Source organism: Struthio camelus, chromosome 5 (genome assembly GCF_040807025.1).
Source record: "Struthio camelus isolate bStrCam1 chromosome 5, bStrCam1.hap1, whole genome shotgun sequence".
Lineage (NCBI taxonomy): Eukaryota > Metazoa > Chordata > Aves > Struthioniformes > Struthionidae > Struthio > Struthio camelus.
The window spans coordinates 22545553-22564755 of record NC_090946.1 but is presented as its reverse complement, the minus strand read 5'-3'; the positions used below and the strand labels follow the sequence as shown (position 1 = coordinate 22564755).

Sequence of the window (19203 nt, the reverse complement as noted above, 5' to 3'; positions counted from 1 at the left end):
GGATGACAATTTGTCATTGAAATCCTACTGTATGCTGGCTTTTATCGTGGAAAAGTGTGGTCTTTCCATCTATCTTTCATTTTCAGGATGAGAGATCTTTTCTTTTAAATTTCATCCTTTATTACAAAGGCTCCAAAACAACTCACTCCTCTCTTCCCTTCAAAATAACTAACGTTGTTGCTGTATTCAGTGCAGAGAGGAGTCCTACTCTGCCTTTAAAATAACCTCCATAGACTGTCATCGCAGAACAGGAGAGGACGGGTAATCCCACCGCTCTGACAGTCACTGTTTGGTGCGCAGGGAGATATGTTCAACTTTGGGGGACATGTTTTTTGAAATGAATGTTTTTTGGAAAGATGAGCTGAGTAGATGGTGTAGATCTATGTGCAAATTGTGTTCTTGGCTGTGACCTGAAGCCTTCAAAGGTTTGCGACTTGTCTTCTAGAGATTGTGGCCCAAAAGGGCGGGAGGGTTGTGTTCCTGTAATGAGCAGCATTTGAAGCTGAACTGAAATGAGTGTGTTTCAGTAAACCTAAAGTCAGAATTGCAGGGATGGATCCCAAAATCAGTTCTGACTTTGAAGCCCCACCTCTTTCTCCAACTCTGAAAATACTTGATTATGAAGACTTTTCTCCATTCAGTTTTCTTACAGCTTACACGCCCTTCTTTATAGCTAACCAACCAACTGCTGTGTGTTAGACTGTGTTTAGGGTTAAATCCATCAGAGCAAAGTCTCTAAAAAATTTTATACTAAAGCAGTATTCAAAACACCCAGGGGGCTCAAGAGTACCACTCTCTGCCCATCTCCGTTCACGCACGCACTCGCGCTTCCTAGTTCTCCATTTCCTCCTTTTGCTCCTCTAGACCCTAAGCAGATTTGGCAAGAGACAGCTGTTGATTCTGCTGGTGGCAAGAGTAATTTTTGCATTGCTGTTCCTTAAGATTTATATTGTACTTAAGGTAATGATAAGTAGCAGAAAGCAAGCAGCTGTGTCTGTTATTCATAGCGAGTAAACCTACTGGTGGGGGATGTGGTTTTCAGGAGAACGTGTGCAGTGCAGCTCTTAGCTTAAGAGCTGTTAGTTTAAAATGAGGTTTAATTTTTAGAATTGTGATACTGGAAAATACTGGAATTTCAGAACTGCTAAAGCACATGCCGTGGGGGGGAGAAGACAAGATCTCCAATGAAATCATATAAAGTGCGAAGCAGTCCCAAGCTCCCTCTGTACTGCCTTGGCTAATCAGCTGCTTGTAGGTGCCCAGCTGGAGAAAATTTGTGCCCATCTAGGACATATAAAGGAGTACTGAAATGACCGCTGCTGTTCTTGTAGCACTGAATACTCAGTTTTAGGATGATGCTGTGCCTCTAGCTTCCCGGATTACAAATCTAGAAAGTATTTTTGACGAGAACTAGGCGATGTCCCTGCCAAAAACTCTGCCTGGAGAGCAGAGGACAGAGGGGTGAGAGGCCTGTTAAGTCTCTTTGAGGAAAGGGTTTCACCCCCAGGGGGTCGTGCAGGCCCCTGGTGTCATTTCAGAGCCAGCACTCAGCGCGGGGCCTGGGGCACCCGTTGAGGACTGCTGCGGTCCTTGGCGCTGGGGCAGGAGGTGCTGGCTGGCACTGGGGTTTGCTGTCGCACTGTTGGCTTGTGCTGAACCCGAATCAGCCCTTGGTCTGGGCTCAGGGAGCATCATTTGTTACCTTAAGAAATAAAGATTAACTTCTAATTCTAAAGCAAGCAGGGAATGCGAAGAAGCTATTGGCTGTCAATTTACACCTCTCAGATATTATATGTGGAACTTCTTTGACCTTAATGGTCAAATAAAATTGTTAAATATCACAAGCCTCTCTGTCAACTTTAATACAAATAGAACAATTTACATGGTATATAGAGAACATTACCCTTCACTCAATGAAGATAAAGGTTAGAAGTCCAGCCATCAGGAAATTTCTATTTATTGTTCAGCACTGTACACAAGGGGGTGAGGAAGGACTTAATAGCCAGTCCTTGCCTATAAATTAGTGTAAATACTGCCTCGCCTGAGGGAACTGTGGAAATATGGATACCAGCAAAAACTTCAGATACTCTGTGTAATATAGCCTGCTTGGTTTCCCACTTTTAGAGTTTGGAAACCTCTCGTCTGCTGGGATGAATTCCTTAACTGCCTCTGTCCTCAGTACCTGCAGCTGCTCGGAGGCCTCCGCAGAGATGGGGAGCTGCTCTCTGAGGCACTTAGTTCAATTGCAGAGTAAGAGATGAGCTTGGCTGCTGCAGAGCCATAAAAGTAGACTGCAAACCCCAAAAGCACGTACAGGGAAGAGTTGGGGGGGGGGGGGGACTGGCTTTCCCAGGGCCCCTCGTCACCAGGAGAGCTGGAAATTGAACTCAGGTCCCAGGTGTCATCTCCAGACCCACACTCCCTTCAAGCCCCTTGTCCCAGCCCCTGGGTGCAGCTAAAGGGAAATGTTACCTTTAGTATTTCAGCTGGGTGTCTTCTGCTTGAAGAGTTAAACCTCTGTGTCCTTTTCTTCCATAATAAAATTGGCAAGTTACAAAAGCCTGTTAAAATTTAGTCTGCTTAATTATTTTTGTGTTCTAGATTCTGTGTGGGAGACAAATTTTTCCTGAAGAACAACATGATCTTGTGTCAGATGGACTATGAAGAAGGGCAGCTGAACGGGAGCTTCGAGTCCCAGGTTCAGTAGCAAACTCTGCTTCGCTGAAGCACTGTGGGATGGACGTTTGGCCGCGTGAGCAGTGAGGGCGTCCGTCAGCTTGCCTGCAATATTTTTTTAATTCTTGGTCCAGAAAGGACTATATACATTGTAGTACTTCCCCCCCCCCCAACACAAAGCAGTTACAATTTTAGATGTACAGTTGTGCCTGCTTAGCTGAGCACTGCATTGCCTGTATGTTTGTGAGTTTTTGGGGTCTGGGGAGGGCTCTGTACAGTCTGTTTTCTGTATATAAACTGGAACATTTATTTTATGAAAAATGTAATGCAATTTTATTACTGGTGTGAATTAAAAATTATGAATGTTTCCTGGTCATCTTAGTTGTGGTTTGTTCCTCATATGGTAAAAGCCTGTATTTCCTGTGTTTGATGTTGACCAGACATTTGAAAAATGTATACTCAAATTGCTTGAAATTGCATGAATAAAAACTACAGGCGTGTACACACACACACTCTCACACACACACACACACACACACACACAAAGTGGAGGAATAAACACTGCTCCAAAATTAAACCTGTCTGATCTGCATGAAGATTTGTCACCAAAAAAAATCTGTTACGTATACAGGGAGGAAACGAGCCATGCGGGTGAAGGTTGGGAACTGTCAGTGCTGCTTGTCAGGTCCCATGAAAACTACTGTGAAGCATTGAATTGTTGGCCGTGAACTGTCTCTCTTTTCACCTCTATCCACAAGTTTAGACAGAGCACTGCTACAATTAGGAGCTCTCTGGACTGGCTAATGCCGTATCTCTGCAGCTTGACCTCTGAGGAACAGATTCGCGCTCACCCGGGCAGCAGGTGCCCCCAGCGATTGACTAGAATATTAATTTCCAGACTTTGCCGTGTGGTTCTGTTTTTCTGCTGGGCATCAGTTGTCCAAGTCTAAGCTGCTGCAACAGCCAATGTCAGGGTTCAAATGCAGCCCGGTGCATCGCCTGCTCTGTAGCCCTTTTCGCTGCCTTTGCCGGGTGTTTAGACCTCCCACGTCCCAAAAGCGCTCGGATTCCCTTTGAACCAGCTCCTGCAGAAAAGCTCTGAGTTGGGTTCCCGCTGCGCTGCTTTGTACCGTGGTGTTCAAGGTTACGCGATTCATGTGTGATACACTGGACTGTACCAAACAAATGTCTTTGTATAGTGAGCGTCACTTAACGTGGTGCACCGAGCAGCTGTGAAGGATGACTGCAATTCTCTTTATTTTGTTGTCTTGCTTTTTCTTATTTTTGCCCTTTCCTTCTAATAAATAGACACCGATTACTTTTTTTTAACATGACTTTATTGGTTACTGGTCTTGAATCTCGTAAGTGTTTTCTGAATTGTGAATGCTGCATATGGTGGGTCTTGGTGCTGCTCTACCTGTGGCGGAAGCTGGCTAAGGAGAGGTAAATTAGAACCCCAGAAACCTAGTGTGCTTCCAAATGCTGCCTGCCCTCTGAATCGGCCTCAAATGTGAGGATTAACAGGGTGGATTTTTTTTTTCCTCCTGTCTAAACAGATGTTTTTGGGTTGGGAAGACCCATTATAAAATGACTGATGCCTTTCCGTTTTGAAAGAACAAGTGATTTTTTTAATGAATTGCTATTCCATTTTTGTGTCATTTGGGGGTTGGGGTTTTTTTTTGTCTTTTAAGAAACTCTGTAGATTGGATACTCTTTTTCTAGAGGTTATTGTAGATGGCCAAGGGTTACTGAAAGAATAGCTTGTTACCTAAACTTTTCGTTTAACTGATTTGAAATAGGCTGCCAGCCTGTCCTTACCTTTGCTTATGCTCCAAAGTCACGTTAACCGTATGTCCATGGCTTTGCTGTAGTTCAAAATACATATGCAATGACAGCACGTGGATGCTGCCCTGTGATGAGGATGGGAGCAATAACGAACAAAACAACTTAAGTTCGGGGTTTTATTTAGATTTATTTCAGATTTTTTAAGGAGCATTTTGGCACTAGCTTTAAAAAGTTCTTTATAGGATGGTACTTAAAGCATTCTTTTGGGGGTTATGTGGTCTCCTTTCTTCAGAAGAAAGGAGGAAGAAAACGTAACTTTTAAGAGCTGCTCAGATGCTGCTGGCTCTCAGCTCCCCGGCTGCCTGTCCTCACACTGCCCGAAAACGGCTGTGGAAACGCTGCTGCCCACAGCGGAGCGCGTGAGGGCCACCAGTGCCTGAAGCCCACTGCGGGGCATTGGATTAGAAAGGTTTTGTGATTCGGTCATATACTGGCCATAAGCACATAAAGTAAATGCATCTTCTTTGAGAGTTTTCACCCTGGACGTTTAAGAGCATTTTTCTCCTGAAATTTGTATTGGTAGGGCAGTGGTAAAGCTAAGTTACGGAAACTACACCTTGCTGGTCAAAACTGGTCTAGGCACAGATTTTGTTGTCCTGAGCATTAAGGGTCCCAAAATTGTTTTGCATTACCATAAAGTAACAAGATATATTTACAGTTTATTCAGAATGGCATCAAAATGAGTAGGAAACAGAATGGTATTAGGATGCTTTGGGATGGGGATAGGGCTTGTTTGCTTTTTTGGTTTGTTTTTTGCTACATGGCAATATAGCAGGAAGCAACGTGAGAAGAAGATAGCCCAAGGACACAGAGGACAAACTGGGTCATGGACTGGCAAATGGCTCGAAGCAAATGGTAAGTCGGAGCACCTATAATAAGGTCTAACCTCAGGGAGAGGGTCCAAGGGGGGGATTACTATAATAACACGGGAAGGCAAACATCCGGGCCCCGTATTGTGATAAGATACCCACACAACAGAACTGCCGTAATTTTGGTAACGGCAAAAAGCGCAGACAGAGGGGCTGGGGCGGGGGGGGCCGGTGCTGCTAACGGCAGCTGTGGCACTCCCAAGCTATCGGCAAGCATCTTCAGGTCTCAGGGCCGATGCTGACTGAAAAGACGAGCAGTGTGTGTTTAATGGAGCCTGGGGGTTGGTTAAACCTGGGGCCTGAGATTCGCAGGCAATGACTTCCCTTAGGAGTCCTGCCTGCAGCCTTGTGCAGTGATTTAGGCAGCCACTTAGTGTCCCACTGCTGTCCTGTTCTGCTCCTTTTACACAAAAATACCCAGAGAAATCATGCAGGACGCCTATGACCCTTTTTATGTCTGTGCATTGGACAAGGCCTCATGTGCCACGGTACATGCTCCTGAGATTGTTGAAAGTACAATGTCTTTAAAAACAAAAAGCCCAGAAAGGAAAATGCAATCATGGATTTTTTTGTCTGAACACTGCAAATTTGCTTAATAGAAACAAGTGCTAGAGTGCAGACCTGCTGTTGAATAATCACTTATTCGCTAAAGAACAGAACATGGAAACCTTTTGATGGTGTTAGAGTCATCACTTGGCATAAATATTCATTTGAGGAATCAGAGCAGAGTAAATGGCATTTTAGAGTCTAATCATTTAGTATTAGCAGATAGCCTTTTTACTGCTAAAGATAACCACTGCTTAATCAGTTTAGTGACCAGTGGCATATAGTCTGACATTTAAGCTTTTGCCCGAGTCCCTGCGTTCAGAGGACCGCTGTCAGTGACCCCTCTGCATCAGCCTTAATAAGTCTTAAAAGTCATCAGGATCGCTGCCAAACGCATGCAACTGGCTTTAACTTCTGAATAATCTGCCATTTGCCTCCTTATCTTAGATCAAAGTGGCATTTAAGTTCATATTACAAATGTTAAAATCTAGGCTCTTTTCTTCTTCTTCTTTTTTTTTAAGGTGTAATAGCTGATCACAGCACGGTCCAATTTTGAGATTAAAAACAAGCCAGCATCTAAAAACAACCAAAAATCTCAGTTTCTTTTCTACTTAACCTTAATGCTGGTGCAACTGCTGTATAGATTCTGGCTTGGCCTCCAACCCGGCTGTTGTGTGCGTCTGTGTTTCAGTCGGCTGTTATACTTCCCTGAACAGCATTAGCTTTATTGAACCCTCAGCTATTGACGATCCAGCTCTCCTCATTCCCTATCTTGCCAAACAAGTTAATCTAATATTAACAGCAGTTTGTTACCTCGTTGTTAGCTTAATTTACTTTACAAGAAATGCTATATTTGCATTTCATCCCTCTCTTATTGGCCTATAAACTGTATTTCTTGATGCCAAAGAGAAAGGGCTCATGCTGTTTTGTGCAATTCTCCGAGCGGGGCTTTGCTCTGATAACAGCAAGCAGCTCCGAAGGGGAGACGGCATAACGAGGCATTTGCACTAACTGGCAGGCGAGGGGGTGGGGGGGGAGTGCCGAGTTTGAGCAAGTATTTCAAAAGCCGTATCGTAGGTCCTGGAAATGCAATATTCGGAATAATACAAATAACAGTGCTCCTCTTCCAGTAATCTAGCTGAATTGTAGACAGCAGTTTTCCCCTGTGGCAAACATATACAGTAAATGTCTTTAGTATGGAAATAAGCAGACATATGGGCACAACAGCAGACGTTTCCAACATCGGCCGATTCCTGAGGCATTTACGCACCGCTTGCGTGCTGGTCTTCACCTCGCGCGCTGCATTTGTCTGAGATTTTCCTGCCAGCGCGGCAAGCGGCTGCCTTCTCACGACCAGTTTTTGGAAGAGCCAACAGCAAAGACTGCAAAACAAATGCTAAAAAGCCGTTTCCCAGAATGGCCCAGACTCTAGCCATTAAAAGCATCTTAGATGTCAACATTGGTCTCCAGCTGTAGCATCGTGCTGAGCTGGATGGAGACCTCGGCCGAAGCCAGGTGCCTGGCTGGCCCTGGGAGGAAAGGCGGCAGCCGCTGGCGCCAGGCTCCAGCGCTGCCCGTGAGGACGGTGCCCTCGCTCGGCCCCGGGCTCGGCAGGCCGCTCGCGCTGAGGCGACAGGAAAGGCAGAACTACGGTTGCTGAGGCCTGGGTTTACCTCCCTCCCTAAGCTGACAGCTGTGGCGGTGGAACGAGATGAGAACCGCTTCGTGTTTAAACGAACGATTTATCAAACCGCTGCACTGCAACAGGTTCCGGTGTCCGCCCAGGAATTTTTGCTGTTCGCAAAGGGGAATGAACAGGAAAAAACAAGGCAATATAGGAAAACAGTAAGCGATATAAGAAAGCAATTAGCCAACAACACAACTGATTTAGAGGTAAGTGCACAATTCAGCCTACTTACGCAGAGGTTGGTGTTCATTCAGACGTGCTCCAGGTATTACCACCTATTGCGTCTCTCACCATCCCGTACTGAACCCCGTGCCGGAGGGAAAAGGAGTCCGCCGGCATGCTGGCAGGAGCCGCTCTCCCCTCTGCGGGACCACCCGCTCGCCCTGACCGCCCCATGAGCCCTCTCGATGCTGCCTCACGCCTGCCAGTCTTTGGGCAGCGCCCCGCTCCCAAGGGGGAGCCCCCCCCCCCCAGCCACAGAGCCAGGGCTCCCAGAGCAGCAGCAGCAGCCTCCCCCACCGAGTGAACGCCTCTTCCCCTGCGGTTTAGCCCCTATTCTCGCACCTCCGCCATGGTTCCGGCTGGTTCCAGAAGGTTCCAGCCGGTTCCAGAAGGTTCCGGAACTGACAGGTGTGCCTGAGGTGGTGGGTGGCGGTGAGCCGCCTCCTCCAATCACCTCTGGTTGCTAGGCAGAACACGGTCGGCCACCAGGTCTACCCGGGTCTCCCCGTTATTGCCTACTGTGGGGATGGGTGCGCACCACCGCAACAGCGCAAAAAATTACTCGCCTGAACGTACGTTACTGGCCTGGGACAGCCAGGGAGGGCGATGCCCAGCAGCAGGTCCCGTTTCGGGGGTGTGTGGGGGGGGGACTTGGGCCCAGCGGAGGTGCCTCAGCTCAGAGGGGCCGAGCGGCCCCCTCCGTCCGCCTCGCGCTGCCTGTGGCAGCCCAGCGCTGAGCGACGCCAGGACAGGTCTGGTCAGCCGGAGACGTCGTCGGTCAGGTCTGTTGCCCTTCTCTTTTTTTTTTTTTTTTTTTTTTTTTGGTGCTGAAAAAAAGGTTTTTGGAAAGCACCTGATAGAAAACACAGTTAACAAGGTGGAAGGACGGGCTGGAAACACGGTTTTGTTGTGGATCTACGGCAGGACGTTGGGTAGTTATGGGGGGGGGGAGCAGTCAGAGAGGAAAACACTGAATTTCTGTAGATTACTGTGAGAAATGTAAACGCTAAGAACGTGGATCGGTTCTGCCAGAAAACGCACAGCGAAGCGTCGCCGGAGCGGGAGCACGAACGCCCCCGCGGCGGGGGGCAGGCAGCCCGGCTCCCTGCGCAGCCTCCGCCGGCCCTGGGAGAGGGCGGCCGCCCCGCGCTTCGCTGCCCCCAGGCCAGCCGCGGCGGCGGGGGCGGCGGGCTGGGGCAGGGGGAAGGCTGCTGCGTGGCCTTGTCCGGCCCGCCAGGCCCTGCGCGCCCAGGGAGGGGGCTGCGTCGCCAGGTGGCCCGAAACGGCGCTCCGGAGGGACAGCAGCCTCCAGGGAGACACTGCGGCGCGGTGCGTTCGGCCGGACCCTCAGGCCCGGCCGCCCGCGGGCCGCGAGGGGGGTCTCTGACGGGCGCCAGCGCGCGAAAGGCCTCGGCCATCGATTTCTGGCAGCAGAGTCACTGTGCCGAAAGCGCGGCAGCAGCGCAGGACCCCGGCGCCCGCGCCGAGGCCAGGACACAGCGCCCCCGGCCCAGCCCCCCGGCAGGTTGCCACAGCTTTGCCCTCGCTGCCAGCAGCCCTGAGGGTCTGACTGGGGGGGCAGCAGGGAGGAGATCCTCAGGCACGGACCCAAAGGACACCCAGGCCAGGGGGGAAAGCTTGGGCTAACTTCTGCTGCACTGCATTGGGGGGCTGCAGTAAACACAAGCCCCTAGAAAGGGTGTTTTAAGGTAGAGCGTGTGTGTGTATATATACACACACGTATGTGTATATATAGATACATATAGATGCACATATATACACACATATATACATACGTACACATATGCTCATATACCTGCCCAGAGCAGAGCGGGAAGTGCAGCTGCACACAGACACTGAGCAGGCTCTGCTTGAGCAGAGTGATAGTGGAAACACACATGATGTGCACGGTGCGAGAAAAGGTAACACAGACCGTTCTGGACACATCCCATCTACGTCAGCAAGAAAAGTCCCCGGCCCTTTCCTGGGAGAATCTGATGCTGTGGGCAGCCCTGAGCTGTGGGTCCCCAAAACCACGGAAAATGGGAGCTAAGCGCTCAAAGTCCACACCCATGATTAAAGCGATGCTGGACTACAAGACCTCTTAGAAATGTTGCTTCTCGCCTCTGGTCTGCCCCTGGGACCCAACGCGAGATAAGAAGGCTGTCTGCCTGCTCACCGTGGCCCCTGAGCTGCTTCCCAAGGGATAAAGGTGGTGTCTTGCCTCAAGCTCATGCAGGCAGTGCAGTAACATGCCTGTGGGCTGCAGCAGAGAGATTTTTCACATTATACACCAAATACGAATGTATAAATCACCTTGCTGACTAGCCACACGCAGCTTACGTCCCAGAAGCTTACCGAAATGAAAATTACACTAACCGCAATAAATTTAATTTGGCAAGAGCAAAAAGCTGTCAGTTTGCCCCTTTCATTTTCCAGTGGTGGACAACGTACGTAGTTTGCACCTCTCCTTGTCGCTAAGCTGTGCTGGACCCCTGCTCATCAGGCAAACGCACTCTCCACGGATGTGATGACCAGAGTAGCTCTGCAGGGAAAGGCAGCAGATGCCAGGGAAGATTATTCAGTGTGTCAAGCGCACACGGGCTCTGCGGAGCTGCCTCCAGGCGCTCAGCCCTGCACCTGAGCTGCCGACCATCCAGCGCCTTCCCCAAACGTGTTTTTTGCTGCGGCCAGTGGCATCGGTACAAACAGAAGGACGCCGCTTTGTGCCATGAGCCCCGTCTGCCTCACTTTATGGCAGATGAATTTGGAGAAGATCCCAAATTATACATCTGTGCTGCATGCCCCGGAGAGGACAAGGCCGGACAGGGCAATTGCAGCTGGTTGTAGTGGGGGGGGGCCACCAGCAGCCAGCTTTCCTGTGACAAGTAAAGACCTCACACCCCTGACTGCCGCCGCGGATGGGTCCGCAGCCGTGTGTGCGGGGTGATAGCCACATGTCCGAGCCTGTGTGTGCAGGGGTGCATGGCTTACACTGCTTCTCTTAAACGTCTCCACTGATGCTCCTGGAAATAACTGCCACTAACACGACCCTTGTTTTTATAGGCGGTTTTTACTAAGCAAATGACCTTGGGGATACTTTCATTATTATTAGTTTAAATAGAATCAGGTATTTACTTAAAGGCCTTGACATCCCTGTAGAAAATCACGTTTTTATTTCGTGAAAAACTTGTTGTTTGAAAAACCGCATTTCTCTCCCTGGCTTATCCTCCCGTACACTGCACAGCATGCTGTTGCTCATACACGGACTGCAGGTAAGGCCTTCAGTCCATGCGGTGTCCTCCTCCTTGGCTTGTCTCCATATGCTTTAACCACCCTGTAGATGTGCTCCTACACACTTTGCCATGAGTATCTTGCTCTCAGCTCTGTCGATAGCATATTGCACTATTACCATTAACATGCTATGGACAGATTTAGGACCATCTAACATGCTAGGGCAGAGCTGGAGGTGGTGCCAGGTCCAGCCCAGGCAACACCCAGCCAGGTCCCACCACCAAGGGCACCAGTCAACATTGTACCAGGTCTGAGGTGGAGCCAGGATGTCGCTCCAGGGGTCAGGACCAGAGTCATATCCTGGAGACTGGCCATCCTCCCTGCTGCTTGAGTGGGAGTGTTTCAGCTGGGCTGTGGAGGCCTCAGGTGGGGCCAGTTGGGGCCATCAGGGCCTGTTAGTGCCCTGGTGCCTTCCCTGCCTCAATGGAGGAGGAGTGGGACTGCTTTGGGTTCTGTCCTGGGGAGGCATCATGTGAGCATCTAACAGGCAAGTGGGACTTAAAACTACTAGTTTGTAAGAGTTGCTTTTCAGTAAGTCTATTATTTAACATAAGTAACCTCTTTAGTGTTCAGCAATGTTGAGGTTCTTGCATAATTTCATTAAAATATCAAAATTGAATTGAAGTTGGGGGGGAGGGACTAGTGTTTGTGTTTTGGTATCCTGAAAAAGAGCATATCTTTCTTTGTCATAAATTGGTTTGTTTTATTTTCTGATTCTTTCCATATGCGCCCTGGACATGTACTGAAATTATTTGCCTCTGTAGCACATGCTGTAATGCAGTTGGAGCCTGTGGTAGTGCCAGTGGTAATTTTACACCAAGCTTTATTTTATGAAAATACACCCATCACAAAATCACAGTGGGAATTCATCAGTTCAAGCTATAGGGTAATTGGGTGGTTGTTGTTGTTGTTCTTGCTTTAACTCACCAAAGTGGTATTTCCTGGTTGGTGTTAGGTAGCGTGTGCCTTTCCCTACCTGTAGCACGGTCTGCTTCTCAGAGCGACTGCTCTTTGGAAGGTCTGAGCTCCTGGGAGCTCCCGTGTGTGTACGTATGTAGAGAGAGATAGATTCATGTTTTTGTGTGTGTGTATGTACCTATACAGGTGGGTCCAGGGGTGAGCTGGGAGAGAAGGTTAGGGCTGCACCTAGTGCCAATTTACTGTTCGGTCGGTCCGTCCTCCCCCCGCCGGTGTTGTCGTTTTCCTCCCCAATAGCTTTCTGTTTAACTCGCATCCAACTCATTGCTTTCAGGAAACGTTGCTGAGGGTGCAGTGAGTGCAGCCTGAGCCCTTGCACAGGGATTGTTCTAGCGAAAGCGCTAAAGCTTTGCCTCTGTCTCCTGCTTTTGTCATGTAGGGTGGTGGAAGGGTTGCACAAAAGTCCGGATATGGGTGGGGGGAAGTTCAGGACTCAGTAGCCTTGAAATTGGGGCTTCTTGCTTTTGAACCCTAGAGGAGCTCTGGAAAAGCCCACCCTTTTTTGAGGAAGAAGTGTCAACGCAGCCACGTAACCTCATCTCTGTGTGGAGCAGTGGCCTGGTAAATAATTCCTCAGTGTAATGGCAATGTTGTAAAACATGAATATTGAGCGCATGCATAATAGTTGTTTATTCATACTTAAATGTCAGCTGGTGAAAACATATTTAAATGCCTTCCCTCCACCAGCAGAAAGAGCTGCCAGAAAAGACAGGCTGCAAGGACAGTTCTGAAAAGTAAAAGCATCCCTTGAAAGGAAGGGAGAGCAGAGGTGCTTCCCCACCGCCACGTTTCCCCAGCTGGGGGGGGGGCCGGTCCTCCCCAGAAGAAAGATGCCACAACTTGGTGTGTTTGGTGCTTTCCACAGAGGACGGGCCGAGGCACCAGGTTGCGTTAACGTTCAACACATGGGTGGGAGGGAAAATAACAAGAAAGAAATGAATGGAAAGAAGTGAAGCAGTGTAAACTTATGAAGGACAATTTTTTTGCTGTCAGTACACACAAAGCCGTCGAAATTGGAAGCTTTTGAGGAAAAGAAACGCGTCTGAACTTCTGAGTAAATGAGAAACTATTGAAAAGGCCTGTATTTCTGAGCTCCTCTGAGGTAACTTCTGTGCTCTGAGAGAATATTTCAGAAGACGTTTTATTCTTTAGAAGATGCCAAAAACGCAAGACTTGGCACTTTAACAAAACAGAAAAAGGAAAACACATAATCTTCTTAACTAGTAAGTCTTTGAGCCCGGGATCACATTGTTGCCGTATAATAAAACAGAGTGTTATGCAGTAATTTGGGCAGTTAGGAATTCTGTGCATACTCCAAATCGTGACATTTCAAGGACAATAAAGTTGGCTGGCTCTTGGCCATTGGCCATGTGAAGAGAAAACAAAAAACGGGATTGTCAGCTGGTTATTCATACTGCATTACAAAACAAGGCTCCCAACAGACTAACACTCTTTATTGCTTGTGTTTTTGCTCCAGAAATATATTTTTTAATTAAAAAAAAAAAAGTTCTTACAGCATTCGTCTTACAAATGTTAACCCCTTGAAAGACAATTCTGACATCTTTTGCCGCTGGCCTTTCTGCTTTATAAATGTTCAACAGACAATAAGAAAATCAGAAAGGAAAATGTATTCTCGCACGCCACAAGCTGTCTGTTCCTTCTTAAAAAATTTTGAGACATACTAGACAACTTTTAAGTGATTAATCATGTGGAATGCTTTGTTTTGGGGGGGGGTATGACTTGAAATAACTTCTAGGGAGTACTTTTCTGGAAACTTGAAATACCTGAAGCCTGTTACTGTATGTCACGTTGAACCTCAAAATCTAAAATCATACCAAAATTATATAATTTCACTTTACCATTATTTGCTCCATGATACCGTCTCTTCTATTTCTGCATTGTTTCAAGTTTTTGAGAGCTATAGTATTTGCTCACACCCAAATTTTTCTTTTCTTCTTCTTTTGCGGATACTTTATGTAGCTCAAGGGCAATGTAACGTACTTGCTACGCTCTTTGTGCTTTTGGGGAGCCCTGCTCTGGCGAGTTGAGCCGTGAGGAGGCACAGCAAGGCTCTTTGCCGTACGCTACTTAACCCCACGCTTTTATCCTTTCACGCCTCTTTACTTGCACGGTTTAATTTTCTCCCAGAAGTTGTAAATTCTGGCAGTCAAACAAAGGATGAACTTTCTGACAAGTTCTCGTCTTGCGGAGTCGTCGCCCTCTTTAATAATCGGGGAGTCTCAGCAGTCTGAAACCAGCTGAATAAAATTAAGAGGTATAAAATCATGAAAGACCATTGCGGGCTACGGAGGGGCCTGGGAGGTGACGTGACGGGGCGGGGGAGCGTGAGCGTCCCCCCTTGGGAGCAAGTCCGTGCGAAGGGCCCCCTTCCCCCCCCCCCCCCCCCCCCCCGGCGTCCCGGGAGTTCACCCAGGCGCGTGTTTCAGGGGGCAGCCGTGACCTTGCTGTGATCGTGGCGCTGCGCGTGGCGGTGTCGCGGGTGGGAAGAACGGGGCACGGGCGTTTCAGCGAGGGCTTCCCGCCAACCTTTCCCTCCTTCCCTCCCTCCGCCGGGGAGGCGAGTGCCGCAGGCGCGAGAGGCAGCCCCGGCGATGTCATCGCTGCCCCCCTCGCCCCCTTTCAGGAAGTGCCAAGCGCTCATAGCCGTGGTTTAGGAGGGAGGCCTGGCACGCTTTCGGGGGGAACTGTTTATCGCTTCTCTAGAGTGATACACTGGGATACATCCTAAACTGAGGAAAATTGGCTTAGTTTTCGCGAAGCTGCTGTCCTGCCCGTCGCCTCGTGAGCCTTTCCCGGCTCTGCGGTAGCGCCACGGTTCAGCCCCTTGTCCGACCCCTTCCCAGCGTGACCCAGCGCCCTGCTGCCGGCCTGCTCCCTTCACCACAAACAGGGCCCACTCGAGTGGTTCTCCCACACACAAATCTTCTGTTTTCTTAGCGCCCTCTCCCAAAAGCTGTCTTTCCTCTCTCGTTCTTGACCCTGGCTCATCGGACGGGGAGGGCTCCAGGACGGGACCTCGGCTGGAGCAAGCCAGCTCGGCTTTTGCAGCCTCTCCTCCGTCTGGCGCTAGCCAAGGGGCGACTGACGCTTCCTGCGCCCCCGGTTTCCACGCTCCTCCCTCGCGTTTCTCCCTCTCCTCCCAAATACGCATGAACCTTTATTCACAGCGTGCTGTGCCTGACCGTAGTTTAGCCTTGCTCTTCTAATCCGTGCCGTTCTCTCCTCTGCGTCCGCTGTGTCCCATGTTTACCTCGGGCTGATCGCAAGTTCTCTGCGACAACAGTGCAATTACACCATTTTGCAGATAATTAAATTTGCCTAGTCACACTTCAGCCAGCAGGCCTGCCCTCTCCCTCCCTAATATGCGGGCTATCAACTGCCTGGATTTGCAGGCCGAGTCTGTAATTTGTTGTGAATCATTTTGCGATGCTCTTGCATGAGAGGAGCTGTTTAAAAATAAATTGTATTGTATTAGACTAATGGGCGACAATAAATTCAGTTGGCCTTTTAGCTTAAAATTCATCAGTGTCCGGAGCTGGAAGAGGGGAGGGAGCCAGGAGCCCCCGGGCTGTTAATGGGTCGGCGCTTGGCGCTTGCCTGCGCTGCTGCAGTGAGGGGCCGGTCACCGCGCTGGGACGTGCGCGGGGACGGGGTGAGCGTTCAGCCTCTCTGAGACGCTGTCCCTTAAACTGCCCGGTGTGCTGGCGGCCGCCCCAGGGTGCGCCGTCTAGAGGGACTGCCGCAGAACCAAACCATCACAGCATCAAATACTCTTGACTGGTTTTGCTGTTTTTCAACCCCCCACCCTCTCTCTTCTCCTCTGAAAAGGCAGAAGGAGAAGTGTCAATGGGAGAGCTCTGTCTTTGGGTGCAATTCCCCCAAGATTGGGCACGCTGGCTCTGTGCCAGATTTGGCCAGCGATATGGGACAGAGATCACCGAATCAGGATGAAACCTTCAGCGCCTTTGCACGGTGCTGTTCCCAGAGGATAACGTACAGGGCGTACAGCACGTCTTTGCATTGATTTGCCACCATGTAATAGCACTCTTGAAAAAGTGCCATTTTGCAGGAGTCACTTTGCGTTCCCGTTGGGCGGAAGGGAGGAGAGTGCAACAACGAATGCGTTTGCCATAAAAATGATTCAGGACCAGAATCCCGGCCTTGGAAAAGCTGGATGAGAAAGAGCATCGGCTTTAAAGTTAGCTTTACTGTTATTTCTCAGCGTGGCAACGTGGCCACCTGTTCTGGGCACGGACTTTCCAAGGCGGTGACCGTGCTCGCTCCCTCGTGCTCCGCAGTGCCCCCTCACCTATGTTCTCCCGGGTTTTCTGCTATGGGCAAGCAGGCGGCCGCGCCAGTGCCCAGGCTTTATGCCTAGGCACCCTGCGCTCCGCAGTTTGCAGCAGCCTGACTGCATGCAGAGGGGGCGTATATATAAATATGCACGGTTTGCAAAGCAATACGTCTGAGTGACGCCGAGGCTGTGATTGAGCAAGCCCTTGCTCTTGGCTTGGCGTGGTCCGGGTGACCTCCCTCTTCACCCCTACGTGCGGCCTGTTTGGCAACGAACGTGTGGAAAGGGCTTCTCCGTCCCTGAGAACTGCCCTGCCTCTGTGAATGCTTGCCCTGTGGCGAGCAAGTTTCCTGCTGCAGGCTTTGGGGTTGTTTTTTTAATAGCGTGTGCTATCCCAGCCCGTCCGGTCCCCCCGAGGCTTTGCAGAAATTTCTCATGCAATCACCATCCGCAACGATCGGGCGGGCTGGCTCGCGTGCCGCGCCGCGTCCCTGCGGCAATGCCTCCCCGGTCCTCAGCCAGAGCAGGCCCTGCCTCCTCGCGCTTACGCTGCTGTAAATTTTGAGTGATTCTATTAATTTTGGTGAAGTGAGGCCTGATTTATCCCCATGTATGCAAGAGCAGAGGCAAGCGCAAGACATGTAGAGAAAGCAGCTTATTAGTAGAGCAAATAATTCACAATGAATAATTTCTCCAACAAATGCAGCTTCTATTTCTGAATGCCTGTAAAGGGATTGTGGTTTTCTTGAATCTGTTGATGTCCAGAGTTAATGGATTTATTTTTTTTTTCCTTTCAGTTTGCAGACTGGTGACAGCGGCACTGAACGTGTTTGAGCCGTGTTGCCTAATTGTGGCAGGTTGCACAAATTACAATCCCCTGGCTCCACTGTCTCTTAAGAGCAGCCGCAGGGAAGTTAGTGTCCATTGGCATAACAGGAAATGATTGCAAAGCTGAATTCGGGTTTCCCTGCCCCTTTTCCTCACCAGAGCTATGCAGGAGACCACCACGCTGGCTGTGAGAGGTGCGTGTGGTCAGAGCTTTGTTCAGATCACCGAACTGACCCTGCACAAGGACTGTGGTAGCACGACCCGTCGCTGTACCAGCTGGCACCCTGTGCCACATGGACTATACTGATTACATTACGCTTAGCGGTCTGCAGTGCTTTGTCATCTCTGCAGTCTGACACACAGTGATCGTGTGTGCATCCAAAATCTTATTTGTGGACCGAGCCTGACTCACTCAGTTGTGTCTCTGCCAGGACAAAGGTATTTGGAGGCATCCCATTTCATTGAAAATATGGCAAGTGCAAGTACACGTGTGAACAGGCTTAATGTTCACCTAACACACAGACCGTGCAGGCAAACCTTCATTGCTTGATTATTGACAGAAGATGAACATAAAAGCCACATAAGCAGGGCTGCAGCAAGCTTGTGTTTAAACTCACAAAGTATTTCAGAAAGTTCCTTGGACATATCCACCCATTAATCTTTATTTTCATATATTAGACCTACTGCAATTGGTAGATTTCTTTTGCATCTTCAGCAGTGCTCAGCAGGGTAGGGGAAAGAGAAGAGGGAAGCCAGGAATGTAATTTATGGGAGGAAAATCTGCAGCAATCAGATGTTTTGTCCTCTGTAAAGTACTCCTGCAACTTAAGTGCACGCTCGTTGAACGGCATTTTCAGCTGATGTCATTTGCTGGCTTCATGATGGGTTTCTTCCACAAGCTCACTCTGAGGAAAAACATATCTTCAAAAAAAAAAAAGTATGATATAGACTAATCACTTCTGACATCACAGTCCTGGAGTGCTGGTGGAGGAAACTCAAATCTCTTATTGCTAGTAATGCAGTCTGCCGGCACTCCTAAAACGCTACCTTCCTTGGGGCCCCCAAAACATCGTATTTCCAGGGGGGGGCCTGCACTGAAGTCAGTGGGAGATTTGCTATTGATTTCGGTGAGGACAGGACCCCTTTGCCAGTATTTGCATCCCTTAAACTCTGTGTGCCTTTTGGAGAGGAAGGGAAAATAAATACCTCATGATGAGATTTGATTTTCAAAGTGTAACAGGTCGCCCAGGGAGAAGGGAAAGCCCCCTGCAGCGCACGGGGGAAATCCAGCTCCCACGGCTTTATTAAAAAGCAAACAACAATAAACTAGCGGGCCAGGACTGAAGTCCTTGTATCCCACAGCTTTTGCAGCCCCAGTAAATTGCTTTAGTCTGAACGTTAACAACTGCATCCTATTTCACAGCAGTCCAAAGGTCTGAGAAGCAAATTTTTCCACTCTTCTTGGTTTCTCTGTTATAAACCAAAAATGAGCAGCAGAGTCGCTTTCTCTTACCGCACGCATCTGTCCTCCCCAGCGAAGCCTCAAGCCAGGCCAGGGCTTCATAAATTTGCTAAAACCAACCGGGAAGAAAGGTTTATACCAGCCACGGCCCAGCTGCCATGCGCGCGGCTTGGGCATCTCGTGCGCCAGGAACGACAGCGCGCCTGGGAACTGGGGAGAGGGGGAGTGCGCCTTTGACCTTTTTTTCCTACGTAGTTTAGAAGCAGAAATGCCAGTACTCTATGCCAGGCTCTGCATGCATGTATATGTAGCTAAATATAGGGAAAGAGGAATACCTAGGAATTTTGTTCAGTACTGTACAGTGGATAAATGTGCACCTTGTGCAGTAGGAAGAGGCATAGGTATCTCTAGTCTGGTAAATCATGCTGCTCAGGAGTTCAGCAGATTAACTTTCTGGTTGTCCCAGGTCTTTTGGAGGAAT

General features: G+C 49.2%; 1 protein-coding gene across 8 annotated transcripts in view; it reads left to right on the top strand.

Moving 5' to 3' along the window:
• LMO1 (LIM domain only 1) overlaps positions 1-3052 on the top strand; it is an 86727-nt gene extending 83675 nt beyond the window's left edge. For all 8 annotated transcript variants that reach the window (XM_068944991.1, XM_009684706.2, XM_068944993.1 and 5 more), the window contains one exon: positions 2602-3052. In XM_068944991.1, coding sequence (XP_068801092.1) covers positions 2602-2707 — 106 coding nt within the window. In that variant the 3' untranslated portion in view covers positions 2708-3052. The remainder of the gene's footprint in view (positions 1-2601) is intronic.
• The last annotated feature ends 16151 nt before the right edge of the window (positions 3053-19203 follow it).